Source organism: Caretta caretta, chromosome 1, assembly GCF_965140235.1.
Source record: "Caretta caretta isolate rCarCar2 chromosome 1, rCarCar1.hap1, whole genome shotgun sequence".
In the NCBI taxonomy this organism is placed as follows: Eukaryota; Metazoa; Chordata; order Testudines; family Cheloniidae; genus Caretta; species Caretta caretta.
The window spans coordinates 12,085,280-12,101,698 of record NC_134206.1 but is presented as its reverse complement, the minus strand read 5'-3'; the positions used below and the strand labels follow the sequence as shown (position 1 = coordinate 12,101,698).

Below are 16,419 nucleotides of genomic sequence, written 5' to 3'. Positions count from 1 at the left end.
TCTACCCCCATAATTTGTGTGCGTGTGTTTGTAAATTCCTGTGCTGTCACATGGTATTAGAGTGAACAGTGGGATAAGATTTAGGAACTCCAGAGATCTAATTCAGCTCTGCCACTGACTCACTATGTGACCTTGAGCAAATCACTTAATCTCTCTATGCCTGGTTTCCCCATCTGTAAAAAGGGGGTGATCCGTAACTACCTTTTAGCCAATCAAAATTGTCATAAGAATTTAGCCCATGTACAAAATCTACTTTCCCACCTTTTACTCCTGAAAATCTGCTAATAAAACCCACCAGCCCCAGCAGAATTTGTGATGGCTGAGTTAACGTGTGTAAAGTACTCTGAAGACAAGTAACCATTTACTTTTAAATAACTATCACAGTGCATGCCATGGTGTCAAGGAGCATTTAGGAATATAGGACTGGCTTATCAGAATGCAGCAAGGCTCCATCCATACCAGTTCCCTGTTCACCTGTAAGACTTTTGTCCTCCCTCCCGATATTTGTGAAAATGAAATACCATCATGCCCCAATACTGCTAATGGGGATGATGGCACAGTGGGTGCTGAGCTGTGCATTGTTGGTAAATGAATGCACACGGGGAAGTGCGCTCGGCCCTCCCTAATGCCAGGAATACCCCACAGCGCAGACATTCACACATCCGCTTCAGTAGGCCAGGTGTTTGGGAGGGCTCATGGGTGAAGGCTCTGCAGAAGAAATGGAGAGGGGAAGTGAGACAAGAGAAGCAGGCCCCATGCAGGTGGGGCAGGACGGAGGTAGGGTTGCCAACCCTCCAGGATTAGCCTGGAGTCTCCAGGAATTCAAGATACATTTTAAATTAAAAATTGTCATGGGATGAAACCTCCAGGAATCCCTCCAACCACCCGTGGCAACCCTGGGTGGAGGAAAGGGTGGGGAAAGGAGCGGGGTCGAGCTGGTGGGGGGATGGGGGCCCTGGGGCTGCAGTGTCTCTCTGGGGGGGCTCCCAAACCATACTGAGCCAGCTGGGCCGCTGCCCCAGGAGCTCGGGGGGGTGGGGGTGCGCAGAGGCCTGCTGTGGGTGAGGGCGGTGTCTCTTACCCCCTCCCCTAAACACAGGCCCCGGGGGGGGGGAGGGACGTGTAGTCCGGAAGTGGTGTGTGGGTGAAAAGAACTACAACTCCCACACTGCCCCGCGCGGCGGCGTCCATAGCAACGGGCGAGCGGGGCCGAGCGGGCCGGGCGCCATGGGGCAGGATTACTACGCGGTGCTGGAGCTCCGCCGCAGCGCCACGGACGCCGACATCAAACAAGCGTGAGCGGGGGTCGGGGGGTGCGCCCCGCCGGGTCACGGGTGCCCCGGCCCGGCCGCGGCTCCCCCGGGGGCCCGTCGGCCTCGGGGGGTGCCTAACTCCCTTAGAAACCCGTGGGGATTAGATGCCCACAGACCTTGTAGGCTCTGTGCCTTGCGTGGCGCGGCGAGAGGGCGGGCACACCCTCCACGCCCTCTGAATGTCCAGCGCTTTGAGGGGCAGGCCGCAGAGCCATGCAACTGGAACAGGAGGGCTGGTGGCACCCTGGAGACTAACCAATTTATCTGAGCATGAGCTTTCCTGAGCGACAGCTCACTTCATCGGATGCATGCAGCGGAAAATGCAGTGGGGAAGATTTATATACGCGGAGAACATGCCACAATGGGCGTTACCATACACCCTGTAACCAGAGTGGTCCGGTAAGGTGAGCCATTACCAGTTGTGTTTAGGTGCTACTGATTTCCTCAGCCACAGCAGGGCAGACACCCAGCCTTGGAACCAGACCTTGCAATGTGCAAGAGAGGAACTCGGGAGGGCAGGGTCGGGCCCCAATCCCACACATCCATTCCGCTGGTGTTTTGGGATCTTAAACATCTGACAAATGCACTTAGTTGAAAAGCGCTTCAGATTGCATGTCAGAACAGGATCTAACTGCGCCCACCGTGGGGCTGGGCCTCCCTGGCTTCTCTTTTGCAGCTACCGGAAACTAGCCTTGAAGAACCATCCTTTAAAAAATAAAGAACCTTGGGCGCTGGATAAATTCAGGCAGCTCGCAGAAGCCTATGAAGTGTTAAGTGATCGTAAGTAGGAACACGTTTCTCTTCCCACAGATAAACTGTGCAGTTCAGGGGTAAGGTCTGGAAAGTCATATTTAAGTACAGAGTGTACTTTCTGCAGGGGGATTTCATTAGGCACATCATATCATCTGCTTTGCTGCCATACTGGTTAGCTGGTGTATCCTCTGTCTGGCTATTAACATCAGTTACTTAATTACAAAAGGAGTACTTGTGGAATCTTCGAGACTAATCAATTTATTTGAGCATAAGCATTCGTGAGCTACAGCTCACTTCATCGGATGCATCCGATGAAGTGAGCTGTAGCTCACGAAAGCTTATGCTCAAATAAATTGGTTAGTCTCGAAGGTGCCACACGTACTCCTTTTCTTTTTGCGGATACAGGCTAACACAGCTGCTACTCTGAAACCAGTTACTTAATTGTTTATCTATTGCATGCAGCACTGATCCCTGCTCATGCAGTCTGATCCAGGCTGGTGAAGGTCTGTGTGTGTTTGGAGCCCCACTGACATCGCTAGCATGGGTGTAAGGGTCACGGTGACCTGTGCCAGTCAGATTGCAGGAGCAGGGAGCCAATGCAATGCTGCGGCCAAGAAAACTAGCATGATCCTTGGATATATAAGCAGGGGAATATTAAGTAGAAGTAGGGAGGTTATATTACCTCTGTTTACAGCATTGGAGAGACCATTCCTGAAAAACCACCTTCAGTTCTGGTGTCCACGCTTCAAAAAGCATGTTGAAAAATTGGAGAGAGTGCAGAAAAGAACTATAAGAACAATTCAAGGTCTGAAAAATGTGCCTTACGGTGAGAGTAAATATATTTTAATCGGTTTAGATTTATCAGAGGGTTAAGAGATGACTTGATCATGGTGTATAATAGTGTCTCTCAACCTTTCCAGACTACTGTACCCCTTTCAAGAGTCTGATTTGTCTTGCGTACCCCAAGTTTCACCTCACTTAACAACCACTTGCTTAGTATAGTACTCAACATCAGACATAAAAATACAGAAGTGTCACAGCACACTATTACTGAAAAATTGCCGACTTTCTCATTTTTACCATATAATTATAAAATAAACCAATTGGAATATAAATATTGTACTTACATTTCAGTGTATAGTATATAGAGCAGTATAAACATGTCATTGTCCATATGAAATTTTAGTTTGTACTGACTTCGCTGTGCTTTTTATGTAGCCTGTGGTAAAACTAGGCAAACATCTAGATGAGTTGATGTACCCCTTGGAATACCTCTGCGTACCCCAGGGGGACGTGTACCCCTGGTTGAGAACCACTAATCTATAAGTACTTACATGTGAAGAAAATATTTCTCTTTAATATAGCATAAGATTCTTAGATTATAAAAACCAGATGGGACCACTCTGATCGTCTAGTCAGACCCTCTGTAGAACACAAGTCCTTGGACTCCTTTGAATTAATTCCTGTTTGAATTGGACATAGGTTTCAGAACAACACCCAATCTTGATTTAAAAATTTACAATGAAGGAGAAGCCACCACAATGCACAGGCACAAGAAAATCTAATGGCTGAAAGTTGTCGTTCTCTTTCTCTCTGCTTTTGTTGGCAGATTGCCCCTATAGACATCTAAATCTGACCTTCCATGACCCCGCCCCTCCATCTTCCTTGTGGGTTGCTGTATGTTTGTAATCTCTCTGGGGTCTCTCTAGACTGTAAAGACTGGAGATAGAGAAGATCGTAGTCTTTGTGGGAATATAGGCCCACATCAGGCCTAAGCAAACTATGGTGTTAAATTGAGTTTGGATTTTAGCATGAGTGATAGGCCCGAAGCATGTAAAAGGATGGGTTGAAGAGAAACAAAAATTATTTGTGTTAAACTTGTGGTAACTCTTAAATATCAGTGTCTTCTTATGTAAAGTTTGGGTTGAGATCACAGAAATAAAGACAACTTGGATAATTGGGTACCAGGTGCTGTATATATTTGGTTTGTTTAGTTTATTATTTAAAAATTGTTAGTAGTTAGAAACAAATATGGCCCAATGAGATAAGAAGAAAACCTTGAAGAAAGAGGCCCAGTCATTAATCTTGTCTTGACTGGGGCAGAAGACATTGTTCAGCCCTAGCTGCTTTATCTGTCCTTAGCTCAGGTCCCACACTACCTGTTTATTACAGTGTATAAAAAAGCAAAGTTTTCGAGGGGTTCTTTGTCAGAGCTTTTCCTCTGGAGTCACGCTATGATGGCAAGGTACCTCCCAGGTACTCGATCTTGTTGTGAGCATTTTGACCAGTGCTTGTAACTATTGGCATTGGGATATAGAATATAGGCATATATATCCTTAAGTTTGTATTTTGGATGTAATTAACACCAGGTGGCTTTTGGGACTAATAAAGGAATCCTTGTGTGGAAACTGAGTCGTGGGAAACCTTAATGAGCTTATTAGGAAAATGATTTGTAACAGTCTTCTCTGTGGTTTCCATTCTGTGTATTGGATGACTGGCTGGGTAGGGACAGGAGGGGATCAGCCACCTTCCCCTGGATCACTCAGTGTATAACCCTCCCCAGCTGGAAGGGTGAGCCTTTGAGATTGCTTCTAAGTATGAGACTCCTATAGATAGTTGCTACCAGACTGATGCAGTAGCATCCTTTCTGCTACTTCAGATTTTCTTATGGCAAGGAGAATGCTTAATGACAGCTTTGGGTGACACATCCCAGGATCAAGCAAAGACCTGGGTTTAGAACTATATACTTTCATCTGACACACAAATGATCAAAGCATATGCACATCTACTGATGCCTCTTTCTCCCTTAGCTGTGAAGAGGGGCATCTATGATAAATTTGGAGAAGAGGGTCTCAAAGGTGGGATCCCCCTGGAATTTGGGAGTGAAAATCCCTGGTCTGTTGGCTATGTGTTTCACGGCAATGCTGATAAAGTCTTCAAGGAGTTCTTTGGAGGCGATAATCCCTTTGCTGGTAGGTATAATTCCTTCCTGTGATGCTTCTTGTTTTGTTTTTATGGTGATTGCCCCAAGCATAGTCTCTTCAACAGAACCAGCCCTGTGGTTGGCAGGAAGTAGATTAAAGTTTTGTACAGTCACCTGAAAACCAGACCCTGCCTTTGTGCCTTTGCCACCATTAGCCCTTGGAACCCCAGTTTGAGGGTTGTTTCTCCTGCAATTGGCTTTGGTTTACCTGACCTGTCACCCCACCCCATGTCTCCATGGGAGCGTTGCTGGGCAGTGCTTTAAACCACACACATGGGACAGAACAGTCGCTCCAGGCTGGGCTTGTAGTGTCTTCCCCTGAGCCCGTCACTTTCTCCTCTTGAAAATCCCCTGGCTCAAATAATGGCAACTGCACCAGAACCTGGAGACCCAAAGAGCAGGCAGCGTTCACTGAGATTTTTATGCCATGCTGCAGTCAGCCACTAGGTGGTGGTGAAGAGTGATACAACCTGCCTCGTCTATTTCTCCAGAGACTGGGACCCATCAGCACTGAGACATTCCTAGCACCAGGTTACTCTGGACCCGTGTCCCTGGATATCTGGGAGCACATTGTGCTCTGAGTGGAGCTCAGGACACTCACAAAATCTGATTGAAAGGTTTCTTCCCAATCTGGGCGCTCGGTGAAGTTTTCAAACTAATTAAAGGCTTAATATTGTAAGTCTGCAGGAGTGAATTTACATTCTGTTTGGGGAGATCACAGGATCAGGTCCCAAAGAACTTGCAACAAACTACCATGTTGGAAACAAGAAGGGTGGTCTTAGGGGCACGGCACATGTCTGGCAGTCAGGTGACCTAGGCTCTATTCCCTAGTCTGCCACTGACTCACTTGGCAGCCTTGGACAAGTTGCTTAACTTCTTTATGGCTCAGTTTCTCTGTCTGTAAAATGGGGTTAATAATTATTAGTGTGCCACCTCATAGCAGGGTTGGGAGGCTTACTTCATAAATGTCTTCGGTCCTTGGATGGAAGGCACCAGAAGAGAGCAAAGTCCAATTATTGATTTTAGAGTTTGGGAGGTAGAATGGAAACTTTTTACGTTTATGTTGGTTAAAAAAAGGGGGAGTAAAAAACTCCTTCAAACAAAGATAGTGACAACAACTTCAGGGATTCCTGGAGGAAAGCAGGAATTCCTTTAGCATGGTAATAAACACGTAATAAATAAATAATAATTCATGCTTTTCATGGTCAGAACATTTTGCAAACATTCACAAAGTTATCCCAGCTGGTAGAGTGGTGAGATCACTCCCATTTTACAAATGGGGAAACTGAGGCACAAGGAGGCCTTTTTGGAAATTGCCAAAAGCTGTCAGTGTCTTGGAATGTCTCACTTGCTGGGTGGCTGATGTGAGCCATCTTGATCCTGATTTTCAGAGGCACCGAGCACCCACAACAGCAGTTGAAATCAGCAAGAACTGGGCAGGGGGAAGAACTGGGCCCATGTCTCAAGCTGGGCATTGAAAAACTGGCACACTTCTCTGACCTGAGTGACTTGCCAAGGACAGAGAGGGGAGTCAGAGTCAGAGCTGGGACTAGAACTAGGAATGCCTGGCTCCCAGACCTGTGCTCAGGCCACTAGTTCATGCCACTCTCAGCTGATGGTGTGATTGCATCTAACCTTTTTCTGGGTCATTGAACATAAGAATGGCAATACTGAGTCAGACCAGCGGTCCATTTAGCCCAGTATCCTGTCGTCCGACAGTGGCCAATGCCAGAGCTTCCAAGGGAATGAACAGAACAGGGCAATCATCAAGACACCATTCCCTGTCATGCAGTCCCAGCTTCTGGCAGTCAGAGGCTTAGGGATACCCAGAGCATGGGGTTGCATCTGTGACCATCTTGGCTAATAGGCACTGATGGACTTATCCTCCAAGAACTTCTCTAATTCTTTTTTGAACCCAGTTATAATCTTGGCCTTTACAACATCCTCTGGCAAAGAGTTCTATAGGTTGACTGTGCGTTGCGTAAAGAAATACTTCCTTTAGTTTGTTTTAAACCTGCTGCCTATTAATTTCATTGGGTGACCCATGGTTCTGGTGTTATGAGAAGGGGTAAATAACACTTCCTTATTCACTTTCTCTACACCAGTCATGATTTTATAGACCTCTATCATATTCCCCTTTAATCATCTCTTTTCCAAGCTGACCAGTCCCAGCCTGTTTAATCTGTCCTTGTATAAAAGCTGTTCCATACCCCTAATCATTTTTGTTGCCCTTCTCTGTCCCTTTTCCTTTTCGAATATATCTTTTTTGAGATGGGGCGACCAGAACTGCATGCAGAAGTCAAGATGCGGACGCACCATGGATTTATATAGTGTCATTACAATATTTACTGTTTTATTATCTATCCCTTTCCTAATTGATCCGAATGTTCTGTTCGTTCTTTTGACTGCTGCTGCACATTGAGTGGACGTTGTCAAAGAGCTATGCCTGATGACCCCTAGAGCTCTCTCTTGAGCGGTAACAGCTAATTTAGACCCCATCATTTTATATGCACAGCTGGGATTCTGTTTTTTGATATGCACAGAGTTCTTTGCCCCAGATGGGTCTGAGGTGAACATGGCATTCGGGGGGCTGCGGGGAAAAGGGGTGGCGAAGCAGGACCCGCCAATTGAGCGAGATCTCTACCTGTCACTGGAGGACCTGTTCTACGGATGCACCAAGAAAATTAAGATTTCTCGCAGGGTAAGGAAAGAGGGGGACTGAATTAGGAGTAGTGAGACGTGAGCCTGAATCGGTGGCGTTTGGAGCGGGACAGCTGCCCGAAGGGAGCCTGTCGTGGAAGAGCTGTTCTTTCCCATTGGGCTGGGTTGTATGTTTCACTAGGAGGGCACTGGAAGTTTCACTGAAATTAGTAGATGTGACTGATCACTATATTCTGTGATAGCATCTCCCGAGTCCCAGCCGATAGGGGAATGGACAGGTGGGGAGTAACCTGCTCCAGGCAGTGGGGCAGGGCAGTTGAGAAGAGTAGGGTGGCGTGAAAGTGCATGGCCCCAACCCCACTCCATCTCCATGGCAACTGTGCTCCTGTGGCTGTGCAGAGAGCAGCCAGGGATCCATTCTTGCTCCTGCGGTGGCCTCTCTTTCATAGCCAGCCACAGCAGCAGCTCACGTGTGCTGTACAGAGCAACAAGTTCGGGCAGGACCCTGACAGCCAAAGTTTCCGTGCTCTCTCTGGTGCCATGGGACCCAACCCCGCTGCCAGAGCACAGGAGGCCCTGCTGAAAGTTGACACTGTTTTACACAGCATTGAGCAGGGTGCAGGAAAAGCTTGGCCTTCTGTAGTGTTAACGTAACAGGTTCGGGTCTCTTTGCCTGCCTTGATCTTAGCTATGTGGCCTCTGCCATCAACAGGGCTCTAGGGGGTTGGTGGGCTGTGCTGGCAATCAGACTGTCTTGAAATGAAGAAAATACAATCCTCAAACATTAAGCCAAATATATAGGGCCAGTGACCCCATGGCTATCCCACTAAAGTCAGACGGAAATTAAATGCAAATATTAATCTCCCTGGCAGACTCCAGTGAGGTAGAACAGGGGTAACTGGGAGCCACATTTGTCTCCAGGTGGCCTGATTTTTCCATCCCATTGTTCCCTCTGTGTGTTTTGCCCCTTTCCCCCACCCTTTGTTTGTCTTGGGGCCCAATCTTGGTTGGTCCCTAGGCACTCCTGTAATAACCATGGTTTGCAGAGCTGCCTGGGCACAAAAGCTCTGCAGTTCAAGCCAGAACTGATTTCGTTTCCTAAAGGCAGTTGCCCACAAGGCTGGTGCAGTATCACTGGCATCCTAGCCAATCAAAGGCCCAGGTGTCTCTCCTAGATACAGACCAAACCCGACTGCCCCACTCATCCGTTTCAAACCCCAGGTGATGAATGAAGACGGTCACACGTCCACCATCAGAGATAAGATCTTAACAATCGACGTGCAGCCCGGGTGGAAGCAGGGCACCAGGATTACCTTTCAAAAAGAAGGAGACCAGGTAAGTTTCTCCTGCAATTGGCTTTGGTTTACCTGACCTGTCACCCCATCCCATGTCTCCATGGGAGTGTTGCTGGGCAGTGCTTTAAACCACACACATGGGACAGAACAGTCGCTCCAGGCTGGGCTTGTAGTGACTGTTGCCCGGCAAGATTTCACCAGTACTGACTGGCTCATTCATTGTTTGCTGTAATGGGATCTTGTGTTTCTGTTGCGCCTTCCATCTGAAGATCTCAAAGTGCTTGACAGACACTAATCAACAAGGCACACAAAACGTGCCTGAGTAATGATGCATATTTTAAGATGAGGCACAGCGAGGCTAAGGGGGAGATTTTCTACATTGCCTAAGGGATTTAGGAGCACAAGTCTTAGCTCTGACAGGGACTCCTGCCATGGCATTGAGCAAATCACATAACTTCCCTGCCTCAGTTTCCCCATATGATAACCCTCCACTTCCTCTGCAGGGCATTGTGAGGATTAACTAGTTAATGTTTGTAGAGTGCTTTGAAGATGAGGGGCCTGATTCTCCGCTGCGATCCAGCTCGGGGCTCTGCTCAGGCAGTATCGAGGGCCCAGAATCCAATCGTACGTAGCCAGCCAGGCATTCCGCTGGCAGTGGAGAATCACAGAACTAAAACCGCTGGCAAACAGCTGATGGAGGTGGCCCCTGCTCCCAGCACAGGAGATAGGGGAGCCATGCCAGTGGGACAGATTAGAGCAGTCTCTTGGCTGCTGTCACTCCCACTGGGGTTGGGGCTGGCGCAGATCAGCCCTCAGGATCAGAGAGCTGTAACTGAGAATCAGGCCCCAGATATGCAGAATGTTAATATTGTCAGGTGAAATTCACTCCTGTGCACAGGACGAGTACCAGGCCGAGGCGTTGCTTTACACCCTATTTGAGGGCTTAAGTGGGACTTAGCTCGAGCATGTGGCTTGTGCTGGCCCTCAGCACAGGGGTGAATTTTATCCCCGAGGGAGCGCACGCAGCAGTGCTCAGTACCAAAGTTACACCCAAAAAGCTCCGTTAAAAGAACATTCTTAAGGTTGCAAAATCAAGCTATTAGCCAAGATGATCAGGGATGCAACCGCATGCTCTGAGTGTCCCTAGCCTCTGATTGCCAGAAGCTGGGCATGGATAACAGGGGATGGATTACTTGGTGATTACCTGTTCTGTTCATTCCCTCTGGGGCACCTGGCATTGGCCACTGTGGGAAGACAGGATACTGGGCCAGATGGACCGTTGGTCTGACCCAAGATGGCCGTTCTTATGTTAAACACTCAGTAGCTCGGCAATTGCACAATTAAAGTTGCCTGTGCAAGAATGTTCTTTTGGCGGCTCGAGTAATTGGCTTTTTGCTTTTTGTGATCTCTCATGTAACTAGTACCGGGGAAGTGCCCAGTTCTCCTATAGCTGAAGCGGTCTGACTCATTCCCTGGTTTATTTCTTGTACTTTAGGGCCCGAACATTATCCCAGCTGATATTATCTTCATTGTACGAGAGAAACTCCACCCAAGGTTTAAAAGGGAGGATGATGACCTGCTCTATGTAGCCACCATCCCCCTAGGGAAGGTAAGGATGTTGATTATTTCACTAGGAGGGTGGTGAAGCACTGAAATGGGTTCCCTAGGGAGGTGGTGGAACCTCCATCCTTAGAGGTTTTTAAGGCCCAGCTTGGCAAAGCCCTGGCTGGGATGATTTAGTTGGGGATTGGTCCTGCTTTGAGCAAGGGTTTGGACTAGATGACCTCCTGAGGTCCCCACCAACCCTGATATTCTATGATTAGTGCACTTGGGGCCTGATCCAACTTGCATGCAGGAAAAGGAAGAGATGCACGTTGACTTCAGTGGAGTTGGACGGTGTCTTCTCCTTTCTTACCTTCCCATAAGGCAGCGAGGTTTTGCAGCATGACAACAAACTGCATTGGGGATGAAAGGAATTGCCAGTTTATAATTGAACCAAACAGAGTCTGGGCCAGCCAGTCAGACTGCTGGGAGGCTGCCTATTATTTATCATCTTAATCCTCAGTATTTATGGATTAGCCGCTCTTGAATTGGCTGACTTCATTCCGCTGAAAACAGAAGAGCTGTGGGCCTGATTTTCATGCGTTTGAGCTATGGAATTTTGCATCTGTAGATATGACCATCATGCCTGCAAATGCACCTACTTATCCCTCTGTGCACACAGTTACCTGGTGTGTGTCTGTGTGAACGCACACACCCCGTCATGGTAACTGTGCATGCCAGTTAGATGTGCAATCACACGTCTCAACTGTATAAAAACCAGGCCCCAAGAATTCAACATCTCCAGTATTTTTTATTTATTTAGTGCCTCAAAGTGTGCTCGGCTCTTTTCAGAACAAAGACTTGGTCCTTGTCCTAAGACAGGTGGGCAAACCATATCCGGCCCACGGGACCATCCTGCCCGGCCCTTGAGCTCCCGGCTGGGGAGGCTAGCCCCCGGCCCCTCCCCTGTTGTCCCCCTTCCCCCGCAGCCTCAACTCGCTGCGCCCCCAGCGCTCTGGCCCGCTGCTCCTTCCAGGCAGCGCGGCGTGTGGCTGGTTCCAGCCGGTCAGCGAGGCTGCGAGCTCCTGCTGCTCTGAGCGGCATGGTAAGGGGTGGGGGGTTGTATAAGGGGCAGGGTCTTGGGGGCAGTCAGGGGACAGGTAGCAGGGGGCGGTTGGATGGAGCGGAGATTCTGTAGGGGGCGATCAGGGGACGGGGAGCAGGGGGGTTGGATAGGCGTGGGAGTCCCGGGAGGGGAGCTGTCAGGGGGTGGGGGTGTGGATAGGGGTCGGGGCAGTCAGGGGACAGGGAGTCGGGGGTTGGATAGGGGGGGTGGGGTCCCAGGAGGGGGCGGTCAGGGGACAAGGAGCGGGGGGGTTGGATGGGTCGGAGGTTCAGAGGGGGGCAGTCAGGGGGTGGGAACTGGGAGGGCATGGATAGGGGGTGGGGGCCAGGCTGTTTGGAGAGGCACAGCCTTCCCTACAGGTTTGCAACCCCGATGTGGCCCTCGGGCCAAAAAGTTTGCGCACCCCTGTCCTAAGAGCTAACCATCAAATTGATTATCTATTTATGGCTAATGCCTTTTGCTTCTGAATTGGCACTGCCCACACCAACCCGAAACAGGGCACCTCACCAGTTTTGCAATGTCGTACGTGGTAGGTGGAGGGAGAATTCCTTCCTGACCCTTTCCATTGTCCCTGAAGCATGGTCTTGGGTGACCCTGAACTCAGCTGAAAGTATGATTACTGGTGGTGGTGTTGGTCATAATGTTACCCAGCGCTCTTAAAACTCCAGTTACAATGGCCTATGGATTGGTCAGTCTGCAACAAGCCAGAACAACAACATAAGGAGCAACTGTAATTCTACTGCACTGCCAACCAGTATCCAGTTTGTATAAGGAAACAGATCCTTGCAGCTAGAATTCCACTCAGGGTGTCAGGTGCTAGAGTTAGCTCCGACATTAACTATAATTTTTCCAAAAAGTTCCTTATTTCAAATATCCACTGCTAGGTAGTCTTGAACGTGGTGTTCGTTCATGACACGGGTGGCAATGTTGCCTAGTGGCTAGAACACTGGACCCGGACTCAGGAGCTTTGGGTTCTGTTCCCAGCCCGGCCACTGGTTTGTTGGGTGATCTTGAGCAAGTCACTTCACGTCTCTCTGCCTCAGTTTTCCGTCTGTAAAATGGGGAGAATAACACTTCCCTTTGTCGAGCGCTTTGAGAGCTACAGATGAAAAGCACTGTGGAAGAGCTAGGGATTATTGTTAAGTCACAATGCTCTGTTCTTAAGGGTTCCACGCTTGCTCTGGCCCCTGCACCCTTTGGGACAAGCTTGTCCCTTCGTGCATTGCATTTCTCTTTGCTCACCAGGCCTTTTAAGGACAATGGCCTCACTACTCTCAGCTCCTTCCTCAGCAAAGGCGAGTGATTGCGAAATTCCTTCAGCTTCTCTCTCCATTGCTCACACGAATGAGCTCTCACGGGTACTTTGCCACTCTTCACACCAGATCCTCTGATCTGGCCCAGAGGCGTCACAGTGCAACTCGAGGGACGGGGTGTGCAAAGGTGGTGTTAAGCCCTTCAGTTTTAGGTGGGTTGTGGCTCGATCTGATCCCCCCCAGCGTAATGTAGATCAGCTTGGGGGCTGCACAAATAGCTGGAGGCCACCCGGGGTTACAGCAGTGCCTCAGCCACACCCCACTTTTCTCTGGGCACACCCCCTAGTTGGCAGTTGGACATGTGGGTGCATGTGGCAGAGGAGCCCGTACGCTGGCTCTGCGCAGTCAGAACTCAGAAGATCCCTCTACGCTGGGATGATCCTCTTGTGCCTGGAGGAACGCTCAGGGTGTAAAGGCCCCTTTGTAGTAGCCTTACCCAGGCTCCCATGGATCGCAATTTGCTTCAGCCTGTGCCTGTTATTTGGAATAACAGAATCAACGAACATCTTCGCTCAGTGCCTCGCTCTGTCTTTTGCAGGCTTTGATTGGCTGTACAGTGGATGTGAGAACCCTAGATGACAGACTGCTTAATATTCCCATCAATGACATAGTCCAGTAAGTGCCGAAGCAGAAATAGCCCCGTATGCAATCAGCAAGGGAAACTACCCTGCTCGCCTAGTGTTTGGAAAGGCTGTTTTGTGGCGCTTTTAGTAAAGCGTGGGTCTGCTCTCTCAAGGGAAGGCGAGTTTTTCAACAGTGATTTGGGATGCTCAAAGGGAAGCACCTTGAGACCATCCGAGGGTGGGGGCTCAGTGCTCTCTGGGAATCAGGCCCCTTTAGGTCTTAGATTGGGCACTCCAAATCACTAGTCGCTTTTGAAAGTCTTGGCCTGACTGTAAAAATGGCCTCTTCATACTACCCAGCTCTGCTTCTCCTGTGTCTGCAGAGTAAGATCTAGTTACATCACAGACACCCCCAGGGGCTTACTGTTTTTTAGTCCTGCCAGGCCTGCGGCGCCCACACAGCTCCAGGAGGGAGACCCAGCTCATGAACAGGACTGTTAGCTCAGTTCCGATTGCAGAGCTGAATTCTGCCCCCACTGACCCCAACACTGGAGGCAGCTCGCTGCACCCGCACAAACCCCTTGCACTGAGTCACTCAGGGCAGACTTCAGCTTTGCAGACTCTCTCTGACCAACTGCAATGCCTGAGCCAGAATGAACCCAGCTGGCCTTTCAGATCCCAGGGCAGCCGTTAGAAAAAACAGCTGAGGAAATCCAATCAGGAGTTACTGAGACAAAGGGAAGAGAGAGCCCCAAAGCCCATTTTTAGCATCATTTTTCAGAGAACAGCACCTTACAGAAATTGTTACCTGTGTTTTTCCAAGCTCCGTGCATCCCTCCCAGCAAGCTTGTTAGAGCCAGCTCCTGCCCTCGGAGGGAGCTGCACATAGAGACACAATTTGCTCCTTAATGAGATTATCCCTCCCGAGCACTCCAGGTGGCACTGCTGGGTGTGTTCTCACTGCAGCCTTAGGAAGGTTACTCCCTGCACCCTCCTGCATAATGCTGGCCTTTGCTCTTCCAGCCCCAAGTACTTCAAAATCGTGCCTGGGGAAGGGATGCCTCTGCCTAGTGACCCCACGCGCAAAGGGGATCTCGTCATGTATTTTGATATCCGCTTCCCTGAAAGGCTCACGCCGGCCAAGAAGCAGCTCCTGAGACAAGCACTCCTGACTTAAGCATGCTGTGACTTCAGCTCCATGGGACCCAGGGGCATAAAGCTTTCTAGCTATTTGTACAGATTGTGTCACTGGGTGTATGTTATTGGTGTTAGAGATGGCTCCCCCACTGCATGGTGTCTTTGAAACAGTCTCTGTAATGACTGCAGTGAAGAGCAATAAAAGAATCAGCTGGGGTTATTGACCGACCTGAGATCTGTACTGGTTAAAGCTCAACATGGAACCCTGCTGTCCTGGCCCTGTTACATTCCTCCCTGCAGTTATGCTGGATGCTGATGTTCCTCACTTCCAGCAGTTTGTAGCAACACTGTGCTCTGCCACAGAGCTGCCCTGTTGGCTGCAGTGCCAGAGGCAATGGGGAAAGCCTTTGGGGATGAAAGGCTAGAAAAATGTAATTGACCAGCCTTGTGCAAAATGCAGCCACATGTAGAGAAAGAAATGCCTTTCATTCCCCTGGCTGGGAGACTTCTGACCTAAGGGGCAGGAGCCCTACTGCCCATCCCTGTGCCTAGTGCTGGCCCGAGCACCGGAAATCCTCCTCACCAACTGCCTCCCTCTGTCCAGCACCAAGCAAGGGGCTGATTTCTCATTGCTTAGTTTCCATTCTGTCCCACCTCCCCCTGTGTGGCTCTTGGCCATCAGCAGGGATCTGCTAGGGGTCTTGTTCATAGGGGTGAAGATGAAGCAGACATGGTTAGGGGAGAGTTTCCACTTCCTCACAGATACTTAATAGCAGTTACTGCTGCTGGAAGGGGAAAGTAATACTGCTTAGTGGAGGCAATAATGTTTTGCTAGGTCATAGGCCAAAAGTTGGAAGGGGCAGGGGGAAGGGACATATACTCAGGGGCCTTTGAGTCATTTGGAATTCTGCTTAGTGGCAACAAAAGACTGCTCTCCCCCCTTCCTACCCTACGCAGCTCCCACTCTTTCTTTGCCCTGGGCCCTGCCAGGTAAAGGGGTAGGGCTAAAGGGATGGTTACTAACAGTAGACACAGGAACTTCCTGCCTCTCTCAAAAGGAGATAGTCAAAAGGGGGCAAAGTCAAAACTGATCAGAAGAAATGAGGTTTCCACAGACATAGTTAAACTGTGGAACTCACTGCTACAGGAAGTCAGAGACCAAGAACTTGGTTGGATTGCTTGATACAGGACATGCTATAACCAATGATAGCAACATAATCTCCCTTCCCAAATGTAACCTTGTGCTTCATGTTTAAGCCAGTTTCTAACTGGTAGAGAGCAGGATGTTGGGTGGAATTGCACATCTGCTACCGTGTGGTTTTTAAACCTTCCTCTAAACCATCTGATGTTAGCCACTGTTGGAGCTAGGATACAGAGCTAGCTGGGCCTTAGCTCGGATCTAGTTCGTGACTTCAGCTCCTGTCACTATTGGATCATCCTTAAGGGCTGAAGGAGAAGTGTCAGCAAGAAGAAAAAAAAACCAGTATCCTCTCCTTCCAAATTGTAACCCTCCTTTTGGGCCCAGAGAGCTAGGCTGGTTGGTAGTGAAGAGGGCTTAGTAGACCAGTTGGTGATGTTAAGGTGCCCAGATGGATGCCCACCTTCAAGGGGCCCCATTTCAGGAAGTGCTCTGATCAGGCACCCAAAGCCAGAGCTCATTGCAGCCACAAACCAGTGCCAAGGCGTGAAGGCCCTTTCAGTTCAAGGCATTATGAGCAAAAAGCAGCAGATCA

The 16,419-nt window shown here is 49.2% G+C and overlaps 1 protein-coding gene across 3 annotated transcripts in view; it reads left to right on the top strand.

Moving 5' to 3' along the window:
- The first annotated feature begins 1,176 nt into the window (after positions 1-1,176).
- The window catches only part of DNAJB13 (DnaJ heat shock protein family (Hsp40) member B13), a 32,593-nt gene continuing 17,350 nt past the window's right edge, over positions 1,177-16,419 (top strand). The window contains exons 1-8 of one of the 3 annotated variants that reach the window (XM_048839364.2): positions 1,177-1,295; positions 1,990-2,093; positions 4,877-5,038; positions 7,593-7,750; positions 8,932-9,045; positions 10,501-10,614; positions 13,525-13,601; positions 14,573-14,902. In XM_048839364.2, coding sequence (XP_048695321.1) covers positions 1,228-1,295; positions 1,990-2,093; positions 4,877-5,038; positions 7,593-7,750; positions 8,932-9,045; positions 10,501-10,614; positions 13,525-13,601; positions 14,573-14,726 — 951 coding nt within the window. In that variant the 5' untranslated portion in view covers positions 1,177-1,227 and the 3' untranslated portion in view covers positions 14,727-14,902. The other 2 variants (XM_048839355.2, XM_048839373.2) reach the window with 2 other exon arrangements.